Source organism: Cydia strobilella, chromosome 2, assembly GCF_947568885.1.
Source record: "Cydia strobilella chromosome 2, ilCydStro3.1, whole genome shotgun sequence".
NCBI lineage: Eukaryota > Metazoa > Arthropoda > Insecta > Lepidoptera > Tortricidae > Cydia > Cydia strobilella.
Window position 1 is genome coordinate 8013868 of NC_086042.1, and position 27659 is coordinate 8041526.

The 27659-nt window shown below is 37.5% G+C and overlaps 1 protein-coding gene across 2 annotated transcripts in view; it reads right to left on the bottom strand.

The window, feature by feature from the left end:
- Positions 1-6016: 6016 nt before the first annotated feature.
- LOC134750398 (homeobox protein abdominal-B) overlaps positions 6017-27659 on the bottom strand; it is a 130760-nt gene continuing 109117 nt past the window's right edge. For both annotated transcript variants that reach the window (XM_063685579.1, XM_063685571.1), the window contains 3 exons: positions 19170-19216; positions 14699-15304; positions 6017-8384 (listed from right to left, as the gene is read on the bottom strand). In XM_063685579.1, coding sequence (XP_063541649.1) covers positions 7990-8384; positions 14699-15304; positions 19170-19216 — 1048 coding nt within the window. In that variant the 3' untranslated portion in view covers positions 6017-7989. The remainder of the gene's footprint in view (positions 8385-14698; positions 15305-19169; positions 19217-27659) is intronic.

The following is a 27659-nucleotide window of genomic DNA, read 5'->3' on the forward strand; positions in this document are numbered from 1 at the left end:
TAAATCCAAGGTCGTGCGCTCGTGCGCCCCGGCGTGTGTTGACGGGTTAACTGAGCCTAATGAAATAGCCAACCTTTTTGTTAACATTTTGAAGATTGCCTCTCCGTTAGGTCCGTCCTCAAATTTTGATTCTGAGGTGATGCAGGGCTATCGAATCACGGGTGTCCCAACCCTAGTAACAGCTAAGGAAATTTCCAGTAGGTATAATTAAGCACATAACTAGGGGCACGATAGCCTGAGTATCGAGCATCTTAAGTACGCGGGGTGTTCATTTACCGCGGGTACTGGCTATGTTGTTTACCTTATGTTTGAGACATTCCTATCTACCGCAAGACCAGAAGAAGAAGAAAACTGTAGTTGTTCCAAAAACAGGACCGGGAATGTCTCCGACAAGGGTAACTACAGGCCGATTTTGTTGGCCACAATAATAGCTAAGGTGCTGGACAGTGTGCTGAATAAACATCTCGAGCAGCACACTGACTTACACGACGCCCAGTTTGGTTTCAGGTCGCGGTTGTCCACGGAGTCAGCGGTGCTGTGCCTGAAACACACAGAACACACTGTCCAATACCTACCCTAAAGCGGATACACCCGTTTGCGCATGCTTTTTGGATTTATCGAAAGCGTTTGATCTGGTGTCGTACGATGTACTCTGGCGTAAGATTAAACACGTGACTAACCTTCCTTCAGACCTAGTGTCCATCTTTAAATTTTGGTACGGCAATCAGACAAACGTTGTAAGGTAGTCAGGTCAACTGTCGGACATGTACAGGCTGGAATGCGGGGTGAGGCAAGGAGGTTGTCTTCGCCATTGCTCTTTAACCTGTACATGAACGAACTGTCGGAGTCGGATGCTCAATCGGCGGTAAATTTGTAAACAATATAAGCTAGCGACGATATGGTGCTGCTGTGCCTATTGGTCAACGCCCTGCAAAAACTTATTAACATCTGTGAGAGATATGCAGTGACACATGGGCTCAATTACAATGAAACTAAAAGCGAGCTTTTGGTATATAAGGCTGGGAATAAAATATACCCTAAGGTTCCACCAGTCACTCTGAACAGCAAGCCGCTTGTGCTCACAGACGATCTGGATATGGAGAGGGAGCGGAAAGCTCTGGCGGTTCGCTGGTTCGCAATTCGCAAAGTTTACTAAAGAAGTTAAAGTGGCGCTTTTTAAAGCCTATTGTCAATCTATGTCCACTTGCACCCTGATGTGGACCAGATATAGCTACGCAGAGATCTCACAGTGCTCTCCGGGTCCAATACAATAATGCTTTCAGGGTGCTGGTGGAGTTGAACTAATACTTTTTATTTTATTTGTTTATTTTTAACCAACTTACATTTACAGCAGGTTGCCAAACATGAAAGTTAAAAATAACATTGCAGTGCAAATACTGCAGTGCATCGGGAATGTTTGCATGCGGAGGCTCGAACAGACTGTTTTTATACAATAATCCGCAAACGAGTCGCCTCCCTGATGCACAGAGTATCAACAACACCAACAGCTTCCTGAAAGTCACTTCAAAATAACCGTAGCACGGTTATTTTAAAGATTGTTTTATTTTATATAAAAAGTTACGTTTATGTTGTCGCTAAATACCCGAAGAATTTATAAAAGCATTAAATAAAATAAAAACTAGTTCTTGCCTAAAAATTTAGCGCTGTTTATTTATTGGGTCATACGCGCAATATTGGAACTATAAGTTTTTATATAGGTAATATGTTAAATAAAAATCCTGAATAACGGAAACATTAGAAAACATAATCTAAAACCTATACGAAGTATAATTATGTAGGTATTATTATATTTTATACTGAAATAAAGGCTTTTATTTTGAAGCGGCCAGAAACGGTCTCGACCGCATATAGTCCGACAAGTAGAAAATTATTGAGGGCGCCACTTTTCTACGTAACTGTCACATTTTTGACGTAAAACAAGAAACATGGCAACAATTTAATATAGATTTTTTTAGTTCCACATTATTTAATTTATATACTATTTTATGTCGCACTATACGTGGATTAATTTATTGTCATAGAACTGAAATGTCAACCGCGGGGTAGTTAGTTTTAGTAAAAGAAAAATCTTAGATAGGTAGGTACTTACGTTAGGATTTAGCTGCCTGCTTCTTTCATATTTACCTATAGAATTGGTAACTTGAAGTGTTTATTTTAATTAGGAGCTTGGAGCTAGTAATTTATTTCCTTATCCTATGTACATATCTCTACCTACTGATATCCAGAATTAGGAATAATATTATAGTACTACTAATAAACTGATAGGACGTTGAAAAAAATAGGCGTAGATATTGAACAGGAAGTGAGTGAGCGTGTGGGGCTCCGTAAATAAAACTTTTAAGTCATGAATATTGAAAAGTACCTAACTAGGTACCTATAAGATTTACCTACAGGTCGGTATACGTGGAAAGAGGAAAATCGTAATCTTCGAGTAGGTAAAATTATTATCAACTAGACTTAAATGGTAGGTAGTCTACTTAGTTAAAATTCTTAGGTATACCTGTTTAAATTAAAATACTTACCTACACAGTTTTACAAACGAGTAGAAAAACCAAGAAAACTCTGCAGCTGTCGTTCAATTAAAAAACTATACATGGCAATGGTTTTTAGCAGACACTAAACGTCATTCACATGGTATGTGTATTGTCAGAATCGTATAAATATTTGTTGTTTTAAGTACTTGAGTTTTGTGATAAACGGGGAAACCATGGTAAAACCTTATAAAAGCGGCGTGCGGGAGCTACTTTTCCGCATGATAAATAATTTTACAATAACAAAAAATCAGCACGAGGCTATTCAAGCTGAAATAAGGCTGTTTACAATATTTGGAGTTGATGACGGGTAACTAGAATGAAACATCTTAATACTTGCACCATATGTCTATTGGTTTAGATTAAGGTTTCACAGCAAATTGAACACACCTAATAGGTATAGGCATACTTACCTTATGATCTTCATCTTTAAGTTTCACATTGTTATGTTTTAAATGTAGATGCTGTATTTAAATAAATACATGCCTTTAGAAAAGTGTATGAAAATTAAAAACTGTAATAGATGTCATATATTCAGGGCCGGATCTAGGGTAGAGCGAGTGGAGCAGCCGCTCTAGGCGCCGGATGGCAAGGGGGGCGCCAAAATGGCAAATAAGAAAAAAAAAATAAGTTTTAAAAGACGCGAGTGTGACGCGGGCCCAAAATACGGTTCGTTTTGTTTTTGGGTAAAAAGTTTCAACGCAGGGCGCCAAAACCCGATTTCGCTCTACCCTGATCAAGGACTCGGGCCGGCACTGCATATATATTAAAGAAAAAGTGACGAAGCCCTCCAGTGGTAAAGGCCGGATTCGAACCGCCGCGTGTATAGTAGTGTGACTACTTAAAAAACAAATCAAAATATTTAATAAAATAATTTGAATTGTTCCCAAACTTGTTCATAGATGGCAGCACCAGTCTCTCTTGCTATAACGTAATTCCGAAAGAAATTCGTTTAGGAGGTGCAAGCGCGCTCTGCTTACCTTTAGAGCTGGTCAAAGACGCCTAGTCTTAAGATGGCATATAGTCGAGAAATTGGGACGGGTACCACCTAGGGGTTCATGGCGTTAGCCGCGATAGCTAAAGACCCCGGTTCGAATCTGGCCTTCACCACTGGAGGGCTTCGTCACTTTTTCTTTAATATATGACATTTATTACAGTTTTTAATTTATATATAGTAGTGTGACTACTTAAAAAACACAAATCAAAATATTTAATAAAATTGTTTTGATTTGTTCCCAAAAATTAAAATTTGATTTGTTCCCAAACTTGTGTATGAAAATTGTTAATATTATATCCTTCGGACTCGCGCACGCGAAGGGTTCCGTACCATTACGCAATAAACGGCAAAAAATCACGTTTGTTGTATGGGGCCACTTAAATATTTATTTTATTGTTTTTAATATTTTATTATGTTATTGTGTTATAGCGGCAACACAAATACATCATCCGTGAAAATTTTAACTGTCTAGCTATCACAGATCATGAGATACAGCCTGGTGACAGACAGACAGACGGACGGTGGGGTCTTAGTAATAGGATCCCGTTTTTACTCTTTGGGTACGAAATCATAAAAATGTATCAGGAAGAAAGATGCTACGGAAAGTCACGTGACGATCTTCATACATTATTTAAGTTTCGATCGGCGTTGTTGCAGACTTATTTTGGTCTAACTCTATGTACTTACGTTATTTTACAAAACGATAGTCATCTTGGCTATTTGATTGATTTATTTTTTTTAAACTTTATTGCACAAGAACAAGTACAAAAGGCGGACTCTTTTGTGAGAGCGGTCGGCCATTGTGTGCCATTGTGTGTGAGCGCCGCACGCGCCAACAATTTTTTTTTTCCCCCCCACTTCTTACTTCTCGTGTGTTTCAATTCCACACTCGCGGGTAAAATACAACTTTGCACCCTTGTATAACAAATAACTATTTAAACGTCAAACTTCTATGAAATTATGACGTATAAATAACACTTGCACTGCGTGTGCTATCAAAACTATTGCAGACTTATCTCGGTCTAACTCTTCGTATGTACTGACGTTATTTTACAAAACATGACTAAGTACTTATACTTGTGTAGTATTTCTTGAGGGTTTATTCAACTAACAATTTCGGTAAAAGAATCATTATTTATGGAATCGGGATTTAAATATCATAACTACAACTAATCCATTTACAACCGAATTTTCATTGCTTAACTATCGTTAAAAAATCGTACCTACTTGAAAAGCGGTGGTGGCCTTGTGGATCTGACGTCCGACTTTAAATCCGGAGGTCGCGGGTTCAAATCCTGGCTCGTACCAATGAGTCTGTCGGAATTATGTACGGAATATCGCTTGATATTTACCACTAGCTTTTCGGTGAAGGAAAACATCGTGAGGAAACCTGCATACTTACATCCGCTAAGAAATTCAAAGGTGTATGTGAAGTCCCCAACCCGCATTGGGCTAGCGTGGAGACTATAGATCAATCCCTCTCGTGCATGAGAGGAGGCCTGTGCCCAGCAGTGCAATTATTCTCGTTATACCTACACCTACTCCTATAAAACTACTTGTACTTGTAGTTATCTAACTAAATACCAAGGTATAGGCATAGATAAATTAGTAGGTAAGCTCAGAGTGCTCACTCCATACACGTTTCCTTACTTAATGAATAATACGTTGTATGGGAGGTATGGTAAAATTTATTATTAAAAAGTTTAAACTCGCTTAAAACTTAATCTTATTACAAATAAGTTTTCGCAAAGCTCGCTTAAGGCTTATTATAAATGTGTTTTATATATGTATGGAGTGAGTACTCCAAGCTTACTTATTTCTTTATGGTAGGTCTAGGTATAATTACCGTATCCAACTCAGAAAACAATAGAATTTGAGTAAGAACTTATCTGTCCGATACCTACTGAGGTACAATGAAAAAAAGTTAACAAGCCGGACTCGAACCACATCGACATTACTTCTGCCTGCTATCAAGGATAATGCCTCTTGTTAGTTATGCTTTTGGAACCATTATCAAGCAGACATTTTTAATAATAATACAAGCCAAATTGCTTAAATGAAATAAGTTGAATCTGTATTTGATAATTGATTTTCATTTACACCCAAGCTACGTACGTAGCGCTACGTCGTAGCCGACAGCAGTTTTTCCGGCAATTTATCGAAAATGCGATAAATTTTCCGTGAATATTTAGAGCCAAATATTTGTCGAAGAACAGAAACTGTTGCTAATTCTACCTCTAACCTAACCACATGTCCACAATTACCTATAATTTTTATGAATAATTAATTTTAAACTTTTTTAGTTTTGTAATTTACTGTGACGAAAATAATTCCAAAGCACTTAAATTATGTAGACATCTATTATGCTATGCTTACCTTTTAAAACATTGATACAGCAACCTTTGATCAAAGCAATAACAAAAAAAACTTAGCAATCAGGGTATCAAGCAAATCAAAAAGAATCCAGGACACGACGAAATATTTAATTTTTTCCCCTTTCATACATTCTTTCCTAAATTCGTCATAAAACTGTCGAGAGCACATTCATTTTATTTTTAATTATTACATTATACTTAACAAAACCTCACATTTTCTGGCGCGATTAACTACATTAATTTAACTGTACAGTAATATTACGAGACCTTTATTTATTACAAGGTAGGTATATTATATTTTATGTTTCTAATATAAGTAGTAGATAGTAACTACTTAATTCACTGAATGTTCGTCGTATGTTTTAGAGAAGCAAATTGTGAGAAAAATAATATTTTGTCTGAATAACTTTATAACATGAAATTTAGAAATAGTGTTAATCTTTTGGCGAATCATATTAAATATTGCTCCTAAAATTGAACGCGTAGATAACTGGAACTTTACAATCGTTTATTCCATGCTGTTTTTAGATGAAAACTGACAAAAATACGTTATTAAATAGGTTAGGTGGGTAACTACTGCAAAAACGTATTGAATTATCGGTGTCAAAGTTTTTCAGACAAAACTCAAGCACCTACTTATAAAACATTAAGTTTTCTCTTAATAATTTATACAGGACATGAGCTATTACTTAGTCGTTGTTTCGTTCTATGTGTATGTGTAGGTATATTATATGCAGGTACAGGTATCGACGATGCCTTGCAATAATAATAGAAATTCGGTCACCTAGACGAGGTCGCCTTTTTGTACAAAAACACCTAATTTATTTTATTCCCTACAAAATTACGACAATACAGATTCATTAGATCAGAGTACTAAGTTTACAATAAAACATTTATTACATATATAATAATTATACTTGTTTTGTAAAGTAGGAAAAATGGCGGTATCTAAGAAGTACGATACTATCCTAAAACTGGGATGATTCTCTTTGTAGATATTTATGTTACTTACAATATTTGGAAATTATTTCGTTATTTATTCATAACATACATCTTAACATGAGAGCAAGAGAAGATTGAAAACATTATTAAATATACGGTTGGTAAGCCACAATAGTGTATAAAATAAATAATAAAATATTTAACTAAAACAAAAATAAAAAGTAATAAGACAGGCTAAAGCGAACAGTACAATTAATCAATAGAGGACAATATTAATGCACTTGCCCATATCACCTAATTTTAATTGATTATAACATCAACTTCAATATTTAAAAAAGTCATAACAGTAACTTAATGTATAATTCTACTGGAACCGAGTTAAAGCTTTGTCAGAAATCCATAATTTAAATAACAAATTTTACGATTTATGAGATAAGAAATTAAACATTAATAAATATTTGATCATGTTGTGGTCTCTATCCTTGCCTAAGTATAAAATAAATAGAGGATCGTGACAGTTAGTCGGTACTGGTAGTGCAATAGCTAGCTGCCTGAGCTGCCGTCTGTAGGGGAGCTGTCTCCTGTCCTGCGTCAGCCGAGGATTCAACAATTTGGTAACAAACTAAAAAGAACACCCGAACAGAGCAATACGAATACAACAAGAAGCAGTCTCACAAAATATTTATACATAATTTATTTTCAATAAACTATCTAGAAACTATAATTCATCGGTGACGTCTTTAATATTCGTAATTCGTAGATACTTAAATAATTTCAAATACAATATTAGCGCTACACTAGACATTATTAATATCAGGAATCGTTATCTACTCATGTACCTAGTCTCGTTACAATTATCGAACATAACTTCGTAATTTAATACTATACACAAATCGACAACACATTATGTTACTAGAGAGGAGATTCTCTGGGACCTGGCGCGCCGGCGCCGCCGGTAGCGTCCTACACCTTCACCACTCCGCACTGGGTAACGAACATGGACGTAACGGATCTCGGAACCTTAAGTACAAGTCACTTCCACACTGGTCCAATGGAACTGGCCCTGCTTCATTTAACTGGCTATACCGTGGTGAAGGGGGTAAGTCCCAGAGAAGGGCGCGGGTCACTGATGGTGTTTGGCGGGCGGCGCGTGGTGCAGCGCCGAGTGGTGTGGCGCGAGGTGGTGCCCCGTGTGGTGGTTGTGGTTGTTCGCGTTCGAGTTGTTGTTGTTGTTCTGCGCCGCCTGCGCCGCCTGCCGCTGAGAGTTCTTCTTGTTCTTCATCCGTCTGTTCTGAAACCATATCTTGACCTGCCTCTCCGTGAGGTTGAGATTCCGCGCGAGCTCCCATCGTTTCTGTTTCGATACGTAAGCGTTGAAGAGGAACTCTTTCTCTAACTCAAGAGTCTGGAACTTGGAGTAGGGTTTGCGTTTTTTGCGAACCGTTACTTGACCGGTCCAGTCCAGGGGGTTCGAGGAGCCGCAGCCGACTCCGACGCCCACTGACATCGACAGGGAACCTGCACACAAATAAAACATGTTTCAACACTTGAAAATAAATCGCACAGTCTCTACTAACTTATGTAAATATCGACATATCTGTGCCGAGGACGTAAATATCTTTTGGCACGATAATCCGCAATAGGGTTCCAGCTCCAGCAAATGGTTCCTAGAACGCGCTACATATTCTTAGCCCTAGCATTTTAATTTCATCGTATTTTGAGCTCTGCAACAAAATTACTGAAGAGTGAAATCGCAATCTTATAATGCGTACGAGCATGTTCGCCAGGAAAATTTTAATCAACTGTAAAGTAGGGCAATTCCAGTTCGAGGCTCGTAGCGGATAGAGAGCGGGTCGCAGTTAACTAGCTATTTCCATACGGCGTTCATAGAAACAATAGCTGCCGGCGAAGAGGCGTTAGAAGTTAGATATAGCAGAGTTAATACCAGCGGTCCCTTTGATGACATCACCGCGGTAATACTGTATGCAACCCGCGACCTTCTCAATACGCCGCGCGTGCAATAGCTGCACTATTTCCTATTGTGCCAAACGACCGTCCGCAACGTTGCGAAATAGATGCCTCATTGTCTAGTGGACGAATGCGAAAGACCGATTGTTCTCACAGGTTGTGGACCAGTGTAGAGTGACCTCGAGATTGGTAATAAGTGTGCATAACGGGAGGGCATAATACTGGCTCGCCTGCTACTTCAACTCACTCGTGCTAGTCGTGCTCGTTCGCTTTTGGCGTAACGCGACTCTTAAATAAGCGACTTACATAAAATATTGATAAATGAATGTTTATTTGACGGGAGAAGTTACTACGTCTGACGGATATTTTACAGCAAAAACTGTTAAAAAACAGTTAGAAAGGAAACCTGCACAGGCAGTTTCATGACGGTTTGATCTAAGTCTCTAAGAGATAACTCATTCATTTATTTGTACATACTTTCGTAAATTTCATTACAAGCGATAACAACATGTTTTTGTATTTAATACGTACTTAGAATAAAAGTGAATATAAATTGTCGTAAGTTATTGTTACTAACATTAGGTTTCTATCAGTGCTTAAAAATGGAGCTAGGCTCACCAAAACATGTCGCGCGAGTGACTAAAAACACGTGAGTTGAATCGTAAAATTTGCGTAGGTAATGACAGTGAATTCTTGTGACAACACTGACAACGATAAAAATGTTGACCTATGATTATGACCTATTGTATTTTGGTGCTACTTAACTTCTTTATCTTTCTAGCCCTACTTATAAAGTAATAAACTGCTAAATAATTCAAAGGTCTTCGCATTAGTTGTAGGCAGAGGCACCGTGTTGCCCACATAAAACTGCCCTACCGCAACTTTTACAAGTGCGGCGTACCGCTTAGTGGCACATTTTTACAACCACTGTGCTATTCAAAGTGGCCCTGCTTACCGTTTAACTTTAACTGAATAATTTAGTCAAATGAGTAACGAGTTATTACTCTAGGTAGGTAGGTTTATTAACCTAACTAAGCAAATCAGTGAAGGCAGGCAGGCAGGCAAAACAAATTAATTAGGTACTCAGTTTAATATTTTTAAATTTGATTAGGTCAAATTGTGTTTATTGAAAAACAAATTATAGCCAGCTTGAAATGAAAGTAGTATGATACCTTCGGGTATGGTGCTTTAGGCACACTAGTGTCCCATCCCCTCCCCCTGACGCAACCCCCCCTCTTAGCATGAAATATGTCCCGATTGACAGTTTTTTATTTTTTGGGGAAAGTATACAATATTGGAAAAAAGTGTCAACAAAAGAAATAATCCTTATTAAATTCTTAAAAAAAAAGGTTATATAATTTTGATAATATGCACCATATTCATGTTATAGCTAGATGAACTTGCTGCTTGCTTTACCGTTGAACAAGCTGGTTCTCCCCATACGATTTTTGTCAGTTCTATCACGTACTATTTTATGGTGAGTCTTACGAAAAAGTTGCATTTAACCTTTTTTGTTTAAAAATTAAGGATTATTTCTTACCTTGACACTAATAAGTCTAATACTTTTTTTTTTCAAAAATTAAAAAAAAGAACGTCAACCAGGACATATTTCATGCTAAAAGGGGAGGGGACGCTAGTGAGCGTAAAGCACCATACCCAAAGGTATCATATTACATTAATTTCATCATAGAGTAACTTATACTAGAGCGGTACTGTCATAGTAAATTTTGTAACCCCAGTAAATTCACTGCCATCTGTCGACACACTTTAAAACTAAAAATGAAGATTTATAAAAATACGATAAAATGTATTTAAATATGGATAAATGATTTTTTTATTTGCATTAATTATTTTTATATGATTTTGACCCATGATCTTTCACTGGTATGCGTTAAAATTATAAATAACAAACGAAACAGTCAACGCCCTCTATACGAGTGTAGGCCAAAACTAGTGGCGCCATCTGATCGAGAATCAAATTTTCGTGATTTTCGAGGCACGTTTTTTCCTTAGACTATCCATCTATTACGGAGTTATATCTATCTTTGATTTCATGCAGGCTATAATTTGTTTGTCTGCCCCATACATAAGCACATAGCTTTACCGAATCAAATTGCCGGGTATGAAATGAAACTGTAAGCTGTAACTAACCAAAATTTGTAGGCGTCTATTTTTAAAGAGATTACTGTGTGTGTTATATAATTGGTACGGCGTTAGGGTGTACAAATGACTATATGGGTGGTTTTCGGGTATCGAACCTCAGTCGGCAAAAACGAAATCCTTATAGGATCACTTTGTTGTCCGTCTGTCAAGACCCTTTTCTCAGGAACGCGATGAGGTATCAAGCTGAAATTAATATCAAATCTCTCTGCTCTTCTCTGGGGTCTGCAGCCGAAAAAATTAAACTTTTAAGTCAACACAATCTAAAAATAATGCCGTTTATGCTCAGATTATGGAGCATATTTTGACGCTCGCAAGAGCAATAGGCATAGGCTCCCATATATTTATGGTAAACTAACCACGGCATATGTCGATATACGAGGATAACAGTTTTCCAACGGCAAAATTTGTCCCTCAGTACAGTTTATCTTTTCTTAAGAGGAATGTTCGGTACTTTTATTAGGAACACTCTTGACTCACACTTGACCGATTTTTATAAAAATATTTAAAATGATAGACAAAAATTGATTTTAATATGTTATGGGAGAAAATCCGTTTCACCACACCAGCTGGGAAAGACTCGCTTTCACTCGGTAGCAAATATTGTTTTATCCTCGTGCCTTGAAACCCTCGAAACGGTCAAGATACTTACCACTTTTCGGTACCACTCGCTACGCTCGTGGTTCATTTTCGGTTTCTTGCGCTTGCTTGGGTATCGAAATGGGTTAAGCAACAACTTTTCCCCCTTGTAAAACAAATAACTATTTCTAGCCAGGGGTGGTAGAAAAAAACATACTTATTTGACTCTACATTACTTATAAGTAGTTGCAATATATTTTTGATATAAATTTAGAGAATGTTACCAATTATAAAAGAGTGAAGTGTGGTTGAGAGCGTGAGGTTAGTATATCTTTTTTATTTCTATGATGACAATACATTCATAATGGAATGTAAAACGATGTGTAATAAAGGCTAACAGACAATTCCCAACCTGTGCCGTCGTAAAACGCGAGCGATCGTTTAGAACTCATTATTTTCTGCACCTAAGTATATCACAAATAATTATTGAATCACTTCCAGTGAACCTTTCATGTCAGCTGGTGATTGTTTAAGGAGAACATAATGACAAGACGACTTGTCAATTACGAGGGGCCGAGGTAGCGATCAGCGGCGGTAGTGGCAGTAAAAGTGCGGCTCGTGCTCATAAAACTTTACCTACCCGACCGCTGTCCACTCCAACACAGTGACACCAACTCATTTGTATTACAATGGCATAGAGTTGAATTTACAATGAACAATTCTCAGTTTAGTAGGCTATTCTGTACTAAAGAATGGAAATCGATAATTTTACAGTTATAATAGGTATATAATTGGAATTTTTCGCATTGAAATTACCTGTCCACGACTTGCCAGCAGAGATAACCCTAATGAACTTTTCTTCCTACTAGTAAAAGTAATAGAAATTAAAGTTTTATTTTGATACTTTGAAGAAAATTATCGTAATTGCAATAAACAGTCCATTAGGTATCCATACAACATTCGTAGACAGCATCGAACCTATAATAGATAAATATCGGATAATTATCCCAGGTATGGATGGTGCTATTTATAATTATTTTCTTTGAATTCTTTAGTAAATTTTAAAATCTCGTCTTATAATCTTCGTAAATTTTAGGTTATTATCAAACCGATAAAAATCACGATAATTATCAAGATAACTATCATTGATAATTATCCTTTCGAACCCTGCATGTTATAATTACTTTACTACTACTTAGTTTAAGCTAGTAGAAGAAAGTAAAACTAGGTTAAATATGAAATTAATAATGTAAATAATTAACAATTAGAGCAGACTAAAAAATTAAGTAACTATAAGTAAAAGTTTTTGTAATGTAATAAACAGTCAGTCGTAAAAAGAGAGTGATAAGCACGTGTATTAGCTACTACCGGTGTGATTACTAACGGAGCCATTTCTCAAACCGTTTACTAAGCCGTAAATTCACAAATCAAAGTCAATGTCAACCTCAGGTGGCCGTAAACATACAATCATAAAGTGACGCGAACACTCGTATAACTTTTTCAACAATTGTTTCCTTTTAATGGGCCATTATATGCGCGTTTTACGCAAAATTATGTCAAGTTACACCTCTGCCGTAACAGCGGTGCGATAAACCCATCTTTATGGTTAGGCAGCGATCGAGTGTAGTGTAGTGTAGGTACTACCTCCGTTTATGAATGGAGACTTTTTATTGCTCTCATACTACTGACATGACATGGCTTGGCCCGTAATTACTACTACTTGCCGCGATTTCAGAAAGAAACCAGTAATATTGCATGTCTATGAATGTCGTCGCGGTTTTATGATATCGTAAAAGTGATATAGGTCTGTAGGAGACGCAATGAATCAGACGCATGCACGTCGGCGCATCCGTCCCGCTCGCACCTAGTTTTTATCGTCTCATCAGCGTAATGTGTTTATTGTAGCAATATTTCGTTTATTGCTCTTCAAAGATCGGTTTATTGTCTCGAAGCTCAGGTATCGTGTTTATTTATTAGTTATACATTTTTATTGGCGCTTTATTTTACGTAAACTTTAATTTATTGTCGGTTGTATAGCGCCACTGTTGTAAGTTGCCTATAAAACGGTGCTTATGGTTCGTTTTTAAACATTTGTAGCACGTGTTTCGTTCATTCATCAAGTTTATGGTGTGTGGGAAAATGTTTTGATTGGCCGCGCGCTGCGGAGGCTTCGGCAGTTTGTTTAGCTTACCTTTGCTTTATTGGATCTTTATACGACCAGCGATCGATTCACCCGACTATACTTACTCTTACATATATCTACCTACGGGACGCGTGACTCGTGAGCGTCGACGCTATCTTTAGAAGCACCGTGCACGTCGACTCTCCTCTCCTCACAAGAATTTTAACAACGCCTTTCTATTGAAGCGACAAGTCAAACCATTATCCCGTAGCTCGGAAACTTTAATAACTTGAATTTTTTTTTTTATAAAAACAATAGAACAGCGATGTTAGGAACTGTGTTCTTTTGCAATTATTGCTAATTTTAAATTAGTAAATTACCCTTTCGAAGAAAATACGTTGCCTTGCCACGGATAGCTTACAGAAATTACGAACGACATTGGATGTTAATTACAAGAACTTGCTATTCAAAAATGAGTTCTGTGGAGCTGATAATAAATGACAATATTTGATGTCGTGAGCAGCTTGCAGAAATTGCAACCGTGAAATTTCTCACACCGGCAGGCGGGCGGAGGCGGCGTTGTGTGCGAGCTCACGCACACATAGCAGGGAGTCGTTGCTGTGTGCGCTGTACATCGCCATCTAGCGGCAAGTGGCAGTAAGTTACTATCTTACACTTACGTCAAGCAGACTAATAGTAACAATTTTCATACAAAAATATTTTTGTTTAATTGATTGTTTTTACTTTCTTTGTAAGTAGGTATTTAGTATTTTTTTCTAATTCAAAAACTAACGACCATAATGTCCCAGCAATCATTGTTTGCGTAATTTTGTATCTGTTTATAAATTTCTGTGTTCAACGATAATGTTTTGAGTCTCGACTTTCGAGTTGCCGATAAGTTCAGTTAAGATTACAAACAGCTGTTACGACAATATTCGGACACGTGATTTTTGGGGCAGTATAGACATCAGTCTTTGATAATGACGATGAAAAGGATACTGACCTGGTAGGGATCCAGGAGGTGGGTAAGGTCCACTGGATACGGATTCTGACGCGTAGTTCCGAAGTCCGTACGCATCGTGGGTGAACCCAGAAGCTTCCGACACCGCCGTTCGTCGCTCATCTCCCACGTAGGGCAGGGGCTGATCTCCACGCGGCGCTCCGTATGCGTAGTTCCAACAGGGCTGCGAGAAGCCTTGATGGCAGCCACCATCGGCGTAGGGCTTGTATTCTCCCCCGCTTCCCGGCCAAAAAGGCAAGCCGGATTTACGCTCCCTTTCCACTGGGAGGTTGTAGTAGGTAGGGGCTCCGGCGCCATATTCATGGTTGAAAGAGGTGGGTGCGTCAGGCGGGTAGCCCCAGGAGGGCTGCGCGTGCCGGATGACGCCGGGCTCGAGGTCGTAGCGCTTAGCGGGGACCTGGAGCGGCTGCGGCGGATTGGAGCCCACCGAGGCCGGGGAGGCGCTGGAGGCGGACGGCGGCGCCGCAGCCGGCGCGGACGGCGGCGAACCCCCGGGCGGCGACGCGTGCGACTCCTCGTACAGCGTCCCGCCGACGCCGTTCATCATGGTCCACCACGCCGGCCCGGCGGAGTGCCCGGACGCGGGCGCTGGTGACACGGCGGCCGCGTCGCAGGGCACGCCGAGGCCCCCGACATGGTTGTCAGGGTACAGGGTGGCGGCCGGGCAAGCCACGGGGACAGCACACGACACGGCCAGTTCACGCGCGACGCGGGCACATTGCACCGCGCACACACGCGTACACGAGGCGGCACATGAAAATTAAAACGCGATTCCCGATTTAGCTAGCTCTCCGGAAGAGGAAAACCGCAGAAACAGTCCAGGCCGATGAAACCGTCGAACTTCGACGGATATTTTTATTTCAAAGTTTTCAAATGCACCAAACAGTCATTGATATGATAAATGATAAGCTCGTAACCGAATTATCATTTATGGTAACGTTTCTATAAGTATTAATTATTTTATTTTATCGTACTGCAGTTCACTTATAGTCCAGTTTTAATAGTAGGAAGCGGTGTATTATTTTCTTGTTACTTATTTAGAGTATCGCGTTACGTTATCGCGAGCGTGTGTATCGAGATAGCGGCAGGCGACAACACGGGCAGCGCGCGATCTGTGCCGCGATCCGGCGCGGAGTGGCGGCGGCTGCAGCAGTGTGGCGAGTCAACGGCGCGCCGCACACAGCCACAGCGCGCTACTCGCTGGCGCGCGCCATCTGCCGGCGGGCGGCGGAACCTACCCCGCGCGTAGCAAACGCCCGCCCAGCGTGCCCTCATTCTCATACTTTCATGAAACTACATTGTCGTCCCCAAATTTTGTTCGAAGTTTCCAACGACGGTCCTACAACTAATAACGAACTGAAACCGAAGCGGCATAATGAAATCGGCGGAGACAGGGAGAGATATGGTATATGTAATTTACTGACTCTACCTGCCTACCTACTGACATGGAATCTCATGAAGTACAAACATAGAGATCTTTAATTTGGGCCAGTGTTGTCTTAAATAAATAAATTTAATTGAATTGAATTTGATACTAGTGTAAGTCTAAAACATTTTAATTTATTACTTTAAAAAATAGGCCAATTTATGAGACCAAATAAGATAATTAAAGGAACTCTACCTACTAGAATGAACCCAATAATATCATCAAGTATCAAAAACTCCAAATGAAGAGCTATTAAACGGAAACGACATAATTTTCAAAGTGACAGACACCCACGCAGGAATAAATCGTGGGGCGAAGGGTTGAGGCCCTGAAAAAGCGGAGGCGCGAACGCGTAGTAAAGCGATTAACTGAGGCAAAATAGCCATAAACTGCCGTTTAACCAAACTGCAAGCGTCACTCGACCAGTGTTGCCACCAATAAAAAACGCGAGACTTTATGACGGCAACTCACTCACATTTTATTGTGAATATAAACTTAATTTTATCGTCTGTTAATTTTACCACAAATAATACTAGCCTATTAGATTGAATTATGTTATGCTTTATTGCTTAATGTCAATGACATGGCCAAGTTCAACTGACTTACATTTAGTTTGTGGTTTTTAATCAATTCAATACCTACGCATGTGAGTACTTACTCACACTACTACTTACACTTGCTTACTTACTTACTTGTGAGTACTTAGTTTAGGTAAACTACTCTTTAGACAGCAATATACCACTAAAACATGTTTCCATAATTACATTACATCTGAATCTAGGAGAAAATAATTTTATTCTCGTACCTACTACGTAAAAGCTTAGGTTATGGCCATACCCCTCGTGTAACACCCTTCAGACTTCGCACCCAGTCAAAGGAAACAATGCGTCGTACAACCAATAATGCAATAAGTACAATATTTCACACCTCTAGCTGCACTCTATAGACGTGTTGTCTGTTTACACAAGACACGGCAGTTAAATGTATCACACGGACAAAAGAAGAACATACATAGCATTACACGCTAAGTAATGCTTTTAACAAGGCCACAAATCAAAATTATAATAGAAACCGAATTGTCAAAATATAATACAAAGTGTAACATAGGTTAAAAAGCTAATTTCCCACACTTATACTATTGAGTGCGCCGTCATAATTATCGCACGACAAAAGGTATGTAAACTATAAATTTGCTACAATTGTGTACGTGTCAACGGAATTAATTCTTAGCTTTACTCAAATAATTCATTTGGGCGCTATTTCGTTTGAAAATTGTATAAATAAGTATGTAATGCAATAATCCAACAATGGGTACATGTAAACGAGGTTAACCGTAGTTGTGTGATGTTTGAAGTCTTGCAGTTCCACTCCTATAGTCATAACTTGCATGGACATTTATTGGATCTCTTGAATCCGACACCTGAACAAAGATACCTACCTGTCCGAATAATCCGAATAACATCCATTATTACAAAAAGCGACTTCGGGATAAATATGTAAATTAAGCAAATAACAGGAGTAGATACTAAAATAACTGACATAACGTAATTTAAATTTGCAACTAGGTATTAGGTTCAATACCATTCTGAAATTTTAATTAACACAGCTTCAGTTTTATCAGCTAACAGTCCAATCTAAATAATCACGTAGGTACCTATCGGTATTTGGATGAGTTCTCTCTCACGAAACGCAAAGTCGTGTACTGAAGCAGAGTTCATATAACAAATAGCAACGGTTCAAAATGAAAGCAAAATTATCTCCAACGAAGCAGACGAGATTCAGGCGTGTTGAATGACAGAAACAAACATAGGAGAACAAGTGTGCGCTGAGCCCGGCGCGTCTATAAATATTTACTTTAGGAAACTCCAGGCCAATGGTCGGCCATACGACCGGCGCACCTAAATAAAAGTACGCTTTCTTATCTCAAACATGTGTGCTGTTGCGCAAACAGGATTGGAGCCGTACATCGTATACCTACTCATATATTGGAAAAGTTAATATTATACCAATACGAATTGCTCAAGACTGAGTCAGAAAGGCCATTGTGCTGGAAAATAATTTATAACCGGCAAACTAGTAGGCAAGTTTCTTATGCAGGCATGCCTACTCGTATCACATGTCAGGTATATACGCAGAAATAAATATTACTTACAATAGAAATTATTTGCTCCACAAATAACCTGCTAAAACATTTTTTTTTTATTGAATTGTTGATTTCCGGCATCATAATTAACCCTTTCTTTTAATATATTCCGTATATATTCGGCCCTAAAGTTGTAAAAAGGCCGTAAAAATCAATCAGAAGAAAATACTGAGACTGCCGATTTATTGACAAAACATCAAGGATTCGAGGTAAATATCTCGCCTATGAATTTCATCTTACAAAGAGAAAGTAGATTAAGACTGACATATTACCTTGGACTCATAATGCCTCGCTTCGTGTGCCTGTATGTCATTGTAATGAATATAGGTATGTGTATGTCCTTATTCAGAAACCCGTCGGGGAAGTTGCGTATGAAGAGGTACTGGCTTTCTCTTAACTGGACTTCGGTTGTAAATAATGTCCGCGGGTGCTTAAATCTGAATATTACCGTTTTGATGCAATTTATAGCTTCGTGGAAAGGGACTTGAAATCGCGTAGCAGTTTTATAAAAAAAAACAAATTAAAACAGTTTGCTTTTTGCACCGCTGATATGGTTCGAATACTTACAGAAAAAGATTAATTATTTATTCAGAAATTGTAATATACGCCTTTAATATAATAATTTTATAGGTATTTCAATGACTGGTCGATGATCATTTCTGTCTATTTATGACCAGAATATAGTTGCAACTCTTTAAATATAATTCCGGCAGTATTTTAATTAAGTTTTTTCACCTGGACTGTTTCTGCTATTAAATGTAAAAATTTAGTTTATCGGTATAGGAACATACTAATAGCGTAGGTAGGTGTATCTACCTTACATAAAATATTACCTAAATAAATTATTGATATAAAAATAACCAAGAAAATAACGGAATATTCACCTTGTCGTAAACTGGCTAAAGAGGTCTGCGTAAAAGGGCACGGCAACCTGCAAACAAATTATACATAGGTAAGTTATGTAAGTACATGAGCACATACATTAAAGCTTAATATAAGTATAGTATAATACTTAGGATAATGCAATACAATGGTATAATTACGGGCGGGGTCAGGTGTGTGTCCAATCAAATGAGCCCGAGTGGAACGCATAATTAATATATTAATTGCTTCGAACTGGGCTTGATACATGCGGCACTTTTTATACACAGATAAAAAGGTATATGATGATAATTTATTATAATTCAAATGCCACTGGCGGTAAATATTCTTGTAAAAAATATAACAATTAGAGGGCGAAATGATATAGCTTAGCTACCTATTATATCTACATCTAGGTAGATACTTTAAGTAGATACATGTTTAGCACACGGTCAGGTTACGAAAAAGCTAGTGGGTTAAAGGAAGCTTCAACATACCTTTCAATGTAAGGCAAGTAGATATTTGTAACACGAGTAACAACATCTTTAAAATAATTACGCGTCTAACAAGCCCCCGGTTGTCGCTTAAATCATCAGCTGGCGTAAACGCCACCGTCGAACACACAGCTCAGTTTATTTTTAAAACAAACCCATACAAGACGCCCATTGACAAACTCTACAGTTTAATTTCCTAGCAGTCGAGATACGTATATAAGTAATCCTTTCTAAGTCATTCGATACGGCGCAAAGTCACGAAGTTTACATAAAATAGGTGATTTGCACCGAATGCCACAGTTTTTTCCTGCCTCTCTTTTGGGGCGCACTACCCCCGAATTATGAAAGCAGAGAAAAAACATGTTTACAGGCTTTTTTCTTGTAACGTTTGCGGCCGAGATCTGTTGGGGATCATAAATTCTGTTTTGTGTTACGTAACAACATTTTCTTGCTACGCCATGATTGATTTTGAATAACAATATGTTATTCATCGCACCGAAATAGTATCGAGACTCGAGAGTTACGTAACTAGGTTAGTTATTTCGTGTTTATTTTTGTTCTGAAAAATATACCTGTTCTTTGCACAAAGCACTCGTATCGTAGGTATCGCAAATATAATTCCCCTTAGAATTGAACCGAAATAACAGAAGACGAGAAGGTCCTTCGATCGTTAATACACAATGCCAACGGTAGCATAACCGCATGCACATTTAATAAAAAACCCATGTTTCACCTCTCGACAGTTTAAACAAACAAACAAACATAAACATTATTATAGGACATTCTTACACAGATTGACTAAGTCCCACGGTAAGCCCAAGGAAGCTTGTGTTATGGGTACTCAGACAACGATATATATAATATATAAATACTTAAATACATAGAAAACACCCATGACTCAGGAACAAATATCTGTGCTCCTCACACAAATAAATGCCCTTACCGGGATTCGAACCCAGGACCATCGGCTTCAATCGAGTTGTTATCTATTGGCCAAGTAGTCCTGTCTGTATGTAACTAAGTACCTGTTTGTCAGATACTTTGTAATGTAAATGTATCCGGAAAATGTGGTGCGAGCGTTTAGTACAACTTTTTATTTCGTCAACTATACGTAAATAGAGCGCGAAAGCGATGGCGGAGGGCACTCGAGCTTGACATTTACGACTCAATCCTAGCATAGATTGACCGGACTGTTTCCTAATACCAGTCTAATTAGACACGTTACCCCTCCCTGCCATTGGCTGTAAAATATGTTTGAGAGGGAAATAAACTTGGTTTGGGAGTTCTAAAAGTTTTGGTCGGGCAGTTTTTTCAATAGCCTTAGAGACAGGGCGAGTTTGGATGGAGGCACATTACAAGCTGTCAAGTCGCGTTATCGGCGTTACAAGTATTCCGTGATAGAGACCGAGTGGGACCGAATCCCACGGTTGAGTGCACGCGGCGGGCATACCCGATAACAATATTTATTCGGAGTTGATATTACAAATCTTCGAACAATAAGATAGTAAGTGTCACTTATGGTGAAATAGAAATTCACTTATAAGTTGATCGTACATAGCTAATACAATAACCTTTGTTTGAAGTAAAAGTAACCTGAGATTCATGTGAATTTACAGGTACCATAAAATCAGGTAACTTTAGTCCACAACTTACAACTATGGTCCAAGTTGAAGTTTCAGCAAAATATGTATAAATATTTTTCAAATTATAGTAAGTGGTATCTAATATAGAAAAAGCATTGGTATATCTAAGCAACAAAATAAATGTAACGAGTACAAATCAAAAAGGCTCGTTGATAATCAACGTTAAAAATTGGACCAGTTGCATTATAGGACTATAGTTACCTGATTTTACGGTAATTTATTTATTTTTCGCAGTCTTCAGGGGACTGCAGAGAAAAGTAACCTCGTTCACGTAGAAGTATGTCATAGTAGCTAGTATATGTAATGATCTAATGATAATTAGCATGCAGCATTGTTTTACTGTTCAATAACATTTTAAATGAAGTGACGTTTGAAAAAACAATTATCATTCATGGAGTTTACAAGGCGTTAAAATAAAAATATTTCAGATATCATAATCTTTATAAACAACACAAAGTTACGCAGATACGTGCTAAGGTGTAGGTATGTAAATCGAAGATCTCTCGATACGTACTCTATCCATAGTACTGTTTACGTAGGTACAACAACAACCCTCGGGAGTGGGAGGAGGTCCAAAAAGGTTAATGGCGCGAAAACTCACTGGATCATATCCCGGGGTTTACGACACGGAGTAAACGGCCGATTCATTTGCAATTCTAACTGCGCCTTAACGCGAACTGCGATTGTCCAGCGACGGACAGAGCTTCTTTATCAATAGGCATTTATCTATTTGTTTTACTCTTAGATAGAAATAAAACAATTCAAACGGATTAACGTATAACGAATTAAAATAATAACCCGACATTCCCGACGTTTCGAACCCTTTACAGCGTTTGTACCTAGTCAAAAAGAATTGTCTTCCAAATAGTTCCTCAGTTAAATAAGTACTATGTACAGTCAACCGCGAAAATATTTACACTACCAGTGCACTTCAAAATGGTGATCGTCTTTGATCTGAACATTAATTGATTTAGGCTGAAATAGGGACTGAAGTAATTTTGGTGTCGAAAAGATAATTACTGTAAACCGGGACAAAATGTGATAACCAAAGATTAAAAGCAGTAGGAAAAAAATTATAAGTTTAAATATAGTAACATCAATAACTAGCTCAAAAATTAAGTACAATATTTACACCTCTATAAAAGCTTAAATATTTACATACTTACCTACATGTGTACTATTTTCATACGACAATATTACACGAATGTACGATTAAAAACTGATACCCGTGTGGATATTCTGTATGAAGAAGTTTACAGGCAACACTCCAGCATTTTCATTAAAATTATTTATGTCAAAGAAATCACATACTTAGGTACATGATTTTGCAAATTCTGTATGCGAGATTATGTGCACTGAAGCCTTGACTATAGGGTCATTGCGCTAGTTTTCGTCCACTTGACGGATTAGCAAATAATATATTTCATTTTTAATTTGCTACTTGCGAAATATCTTTTTTATGTAGATATATTGTTTAGACATTACACTCGCAACATTGTAAATTTGGATATAGGAATACTAACAACGTAGAGAATAAGATGATGAGCTTATTCTGTTACAAACCATGTACATATTATGAATCTTTGTTACTTGAAATAAATGACTATTGATTGATTAAGGATTGCAATAAATCCAAATTTGTGCAGCAATGTAGGTTTATGTTCAAATTTAGTCAAGTGGACGAAAACTAGAGCTGGACGAAAACTAGCGCAATGACCCTATATTATTATATTAGTCCGAGCAGAAAGCCAGTTAGGTATAAGTGCTTTTTCTTCCGGCACATTTCCTACGGCCGATACTATTTACGCTTATCATTGACTCGATTGCAGATAAAATCGCGTACATATTTAATACCTACCTGCCATCATATATGGTGTCGTGGTGCCACTGACCGGGGATTATAGCGATAAGCTTGTTTTCTGACGACAAAATATTCAAATTCAGTACAGGCGACTTGCCTACTGAGACGTAGTTCGGAAACAAAAATGTAATACGAATACCATTTCAAAGGTGAATCAAATTAGCGTTAGCCCTTATAGGGATTGTAATGTTGTCAAAAATTAGCGTGGTTTCGCGCCACTTTAAATAGATAAAAATAGAGCAATAACAACCAATACGATTTAGATATTATCTTGATACGTCAAAAATATCTTTAAAATTATACCAATTTTTTTTTTTTTAATTAACATAAGTGCTACACATGATTTTCATAACCCATTATGTGCTATTAATCTGTCATCATTCCTATTATTATAAATGATTAATTTTATAAACATGTTTAATTTTGGCCGTGAGACTGGTATTTCCTTCTTAAGGCAGGTCTTGTTTATTATTAATCGTAAATTATAAAGAAAAAATATCGTGTAGACAGAGTGGAGAAGAGCACTAAAACTTACCAAGAAGTTTAACATATACCTACCTAGATTTGGGTACCTAGACCTGGGTTACCTGGGTACCTAGAATTTTATTTAAGCAAGTAGGTAATACGGGTAGGATGTTAATTAGAATATAAAATATAATGAATGTAGTTGCACTAACCAAGTTGTAATAATATCAACACGTAAATATAACTTATACAATATATGCCAGATTGTTATATTTCTTAGCATGCGGCATGAGGCTATGTCAGAGGTAAGTACAGAAGTTGGACTGAAATGAAATAATTTTCAAAAACAGCTAAAAACGGTAGATCTGCGTGCGCGCGCTTAAGACGACACAATATGTATAAGTTAGGTAAGAGATTTATTTTTTTAATTTTATACTTAAATAAACAAAGTCTAACGGTTGGATATTTTCTTTACTTGCATTTTGAACAACATTTTCAGTTCTAAATAAGTACATTGCGCATGAAGATTGGCTACAACGGCCTTTTTTCCCATGGGAAACCATTTTGTCCGTGACAATTGAAGGCTGTGTATTCCATTTCAGTTCGAGTTCGACGTTTAGTTGTTCGCCAAAGTAGGCCCTTAAAGCACTGAGTCACGTATTACATGCGAGGTGGTTTGATCGATCCGAAACATTTTTACTTAAACTTGCGTTGGAATGTTCAAATTTGATACTCGTTGTAAATGTAGATTTAATACTTAGCCTCTTGAGAAACTGACCATCAAAAGTAAAAAAAAATATAATTAAAAAAAATGATACAATCGTAAAAAGAAAATTGAATACGTTCACTTTCGCATTGAAACACATTTTACTTAAAATGTTTCATTAGGTGACTAATACTAGGCTAATAATCATATACGTTCACTATTAAGTTAATTTCTCACAGTGTTTTCCCTTTTGTAGTGAAAATACACTGTAAATCCGCAATAGCAATGTGTAATTGTGCATAAACACTAACAATCGTTTGTGAAAGTGAAATTATGAAACTTACTTGTGGAATAAATATCATTTCTTCATTGTTAAACATTGTTAAGCTGAAGTTAAACCTTATAGGCGGTCATACATGATTTTCTTAAACAACAAAGTTTTGCAGCTTTAAGACCCTTCTAAAACTTTCTTCAAGCCTGATTGATAGTTTGTCTGAAGTCGTGTGATAAATAAGATTGAACCGTCACGCTCCTTCATAATTAGGGTAGTCTAATTGAAGTGAAATCTGCGAAAATTTTGTAGAAACTTCCGTAGCAGAACCATCCCGGATTAACATTCAGACGTCTAAAGCGCTTTCCTCGAGCCCCGATCACGTAACTAGCCGTGAATTACTATAGCTATTACGAGTGCTGGCAAAAAGCGTTCAAAGGCCAGTGTAATTGCGGCAGATCTTTGAGTAGGTAATAGGTACAAGCAGAGTTCAAATATTATGGTTACTAGTCTGTCTTTGTTTTACGATGGGAATATCAGCCTCTTGATCGATAGGTGGTCTGACATTGTGTATTCGACAGGCCGTGGCAGCGCCAAGGACAAGCATTGTGATTCCACGCCCGGAACTGATCGCCCGAAAGATACACGCCTACCTATACCTAGTTTAGACACGTAGCTACTGTGAGTTTGGTGCCCTCAGTACTCGCTATCGATATAGATAGGTTTTAGCATGCGAGTAATATAATTAAACGTTGCCAAGGTATTTTTAAATCAAGTCTCTATTATTTTTCCACTTATTATTAATACAGATAAGAGTTGTAGTATGTACAAGGTATTCAAAACGAATATCAAGCAAGCTTACTACAGTAAGTATCTGGGAATCAAGCTACGACTATACCCGTTCTTAACATTTGTTCATTTTAAGTTGTTCAAATATAAACCTACCTTTATAGTATGCCATGATTGTCAGGCTTAATAATAGTTCGAACAAACTTGTTATTATGAATTAATCCTAAAGCAACATTGTTGTAATGCAACGTTTTGTATTAAACAAGATAATTTGCAGGTCAATAAATAAAGATATGGAATTATTAATACGACAGGGCGGTGCCTTTAAAGGTCGGGGAATGCAGGTGTGCCATTCGAAAATGGCGGTCGATGTTGCGATGGAAGTTTTTTCACATTCTACCTGTGTGCCACTGAATGGCTCGCTAGTCAAAACTACGCAAATGTGAGCTTTGTGCCCTTACACAATACACAAAGAAAGTGTGACTTCAGCTGTTTTGATAGAAATCACAACTTTTTACTAATTTTTATTATGAATGCTGACACCTTTCTATATCGTAAGCAGGTAATATCAGCGATAAAGCTTAATCGGATCATATGTATTGAAATTAGATAGGTATATATAGGTAATAAATGGGTTATATGTCATATTATCTTGTTGTTTTAATTTCCCTAGGCCTCCACGTACCTTTCCACTTCTTATTTTCATTTTTACCGTTATTATATATGTACCTAATTGAAGATTACCTTGGGCTTTTTACTTTCTGTATTAGGTACTTAGATAGAGCGGGTTTATCCGTATATACCTATAGCAGGTGCCTAGAGTCAATAACTGTACTCGGTAGGTACATTAGATAATCAAGTATTGACTCTACTATGACATGTGACAAAAGTCCAATTAATTAGCAACTATAACAATGTGTTTAAAAATTATTGTACTTAAAAGTTGATACACCACCCAAAATTTGCTCCGAAGTGAATAAGTAGGTTGTTTATTATGTGACCTAATGTTTTATTAATCGTGTATGTATTCATAGTCCACGCCATAAACAGTGAAGTCAGTGATTATTTTACTATACAGTTTTACCTAGTTAGATAGGTACCTACAAACTCAGATAACGTGCTTATCATGCTGTTTTGATGGATATGCAATTTTATAATTTAAGACAAATCGGATCTACATACTTCTCCGATTGCATTTTGAACTTTCTACGGTAAGAATTAAAGACGTAGTTTCAAGATATGCTATATGAGACACGAGATTGCAAAAGTGCAACTGACATCCACAATTTCCCGGGCAAGGGCCTTACTATAAAAATGAAGGTTAGATCAAAAATGAGGATTATAATTTTTATTCAATGTACGACTTACGACCTTATTACATCTCCGGACAGAATGAAAATCGTCAACAACGTTTTGTAGACTAGGGTCGTTTTTCTCGTGAGCTTTCGTGATGTTAATGCGTTCGCGACGGTAATCACGAATGCACATTGTGCAGTATATGACCGCTTAATATCCTGTTGTCGCGTTGCACGTAAATCTGGACGTGAGAAAATGAAAAATACTTGCACATTTTGAGTTTTTTGTGGGCTGTCGAGTAGGGGAAGAGGGGGGACAGTGGATCAGTTTTTGTTTTGAGGCACACAGCCCAGCAAAAACACATTTTATGTCCGTTTTTTTTTACTCATATTAATAAGGGGTTATTAAGGCATAAATAAAATGCGCTATAGAAGGCACATAGGTGGAATTTTAGGCCACAGAGTGCCTTTAAGAAAAAATGGGAATTGGTCCACTGTTCCCCATGTCTGGGGAACCTTGGATCAGGGCATTGGGAACTATGGACCATAGGGGGAACAGGGGATCATATGTATTAACTTACATAAAATACCGTCATAAATCAACAAAAGTTATGTTTTATTATGGAAAATATAAATTCAAAAAAGAAAACTTAAAGACAATACTCTATGTCATAAAAAATTATACTTAACGTTAATTTTAACATTACTTATTACAATCTGTAATATAGGCACTAATTTCTTCCAACAACATAAAATCACAGCAATCAGGCAGCCTTATAGGCAGTTTTTAGTTTCACTAGTTTACAAATAATCATACAAATATAATATAATCAGTCTAGGTGAGGTAGCCAGTTTCCTAGGTTTACATAATCAGTCTAGGCTAAGTAGCCAGTTACCTAGGGTTACAAATCAACTATTAAAAATTATTACAAACGACTTTACCAATCAAGCCTTACGTATTGACAATAATGATACCTATCGCTAAAGTC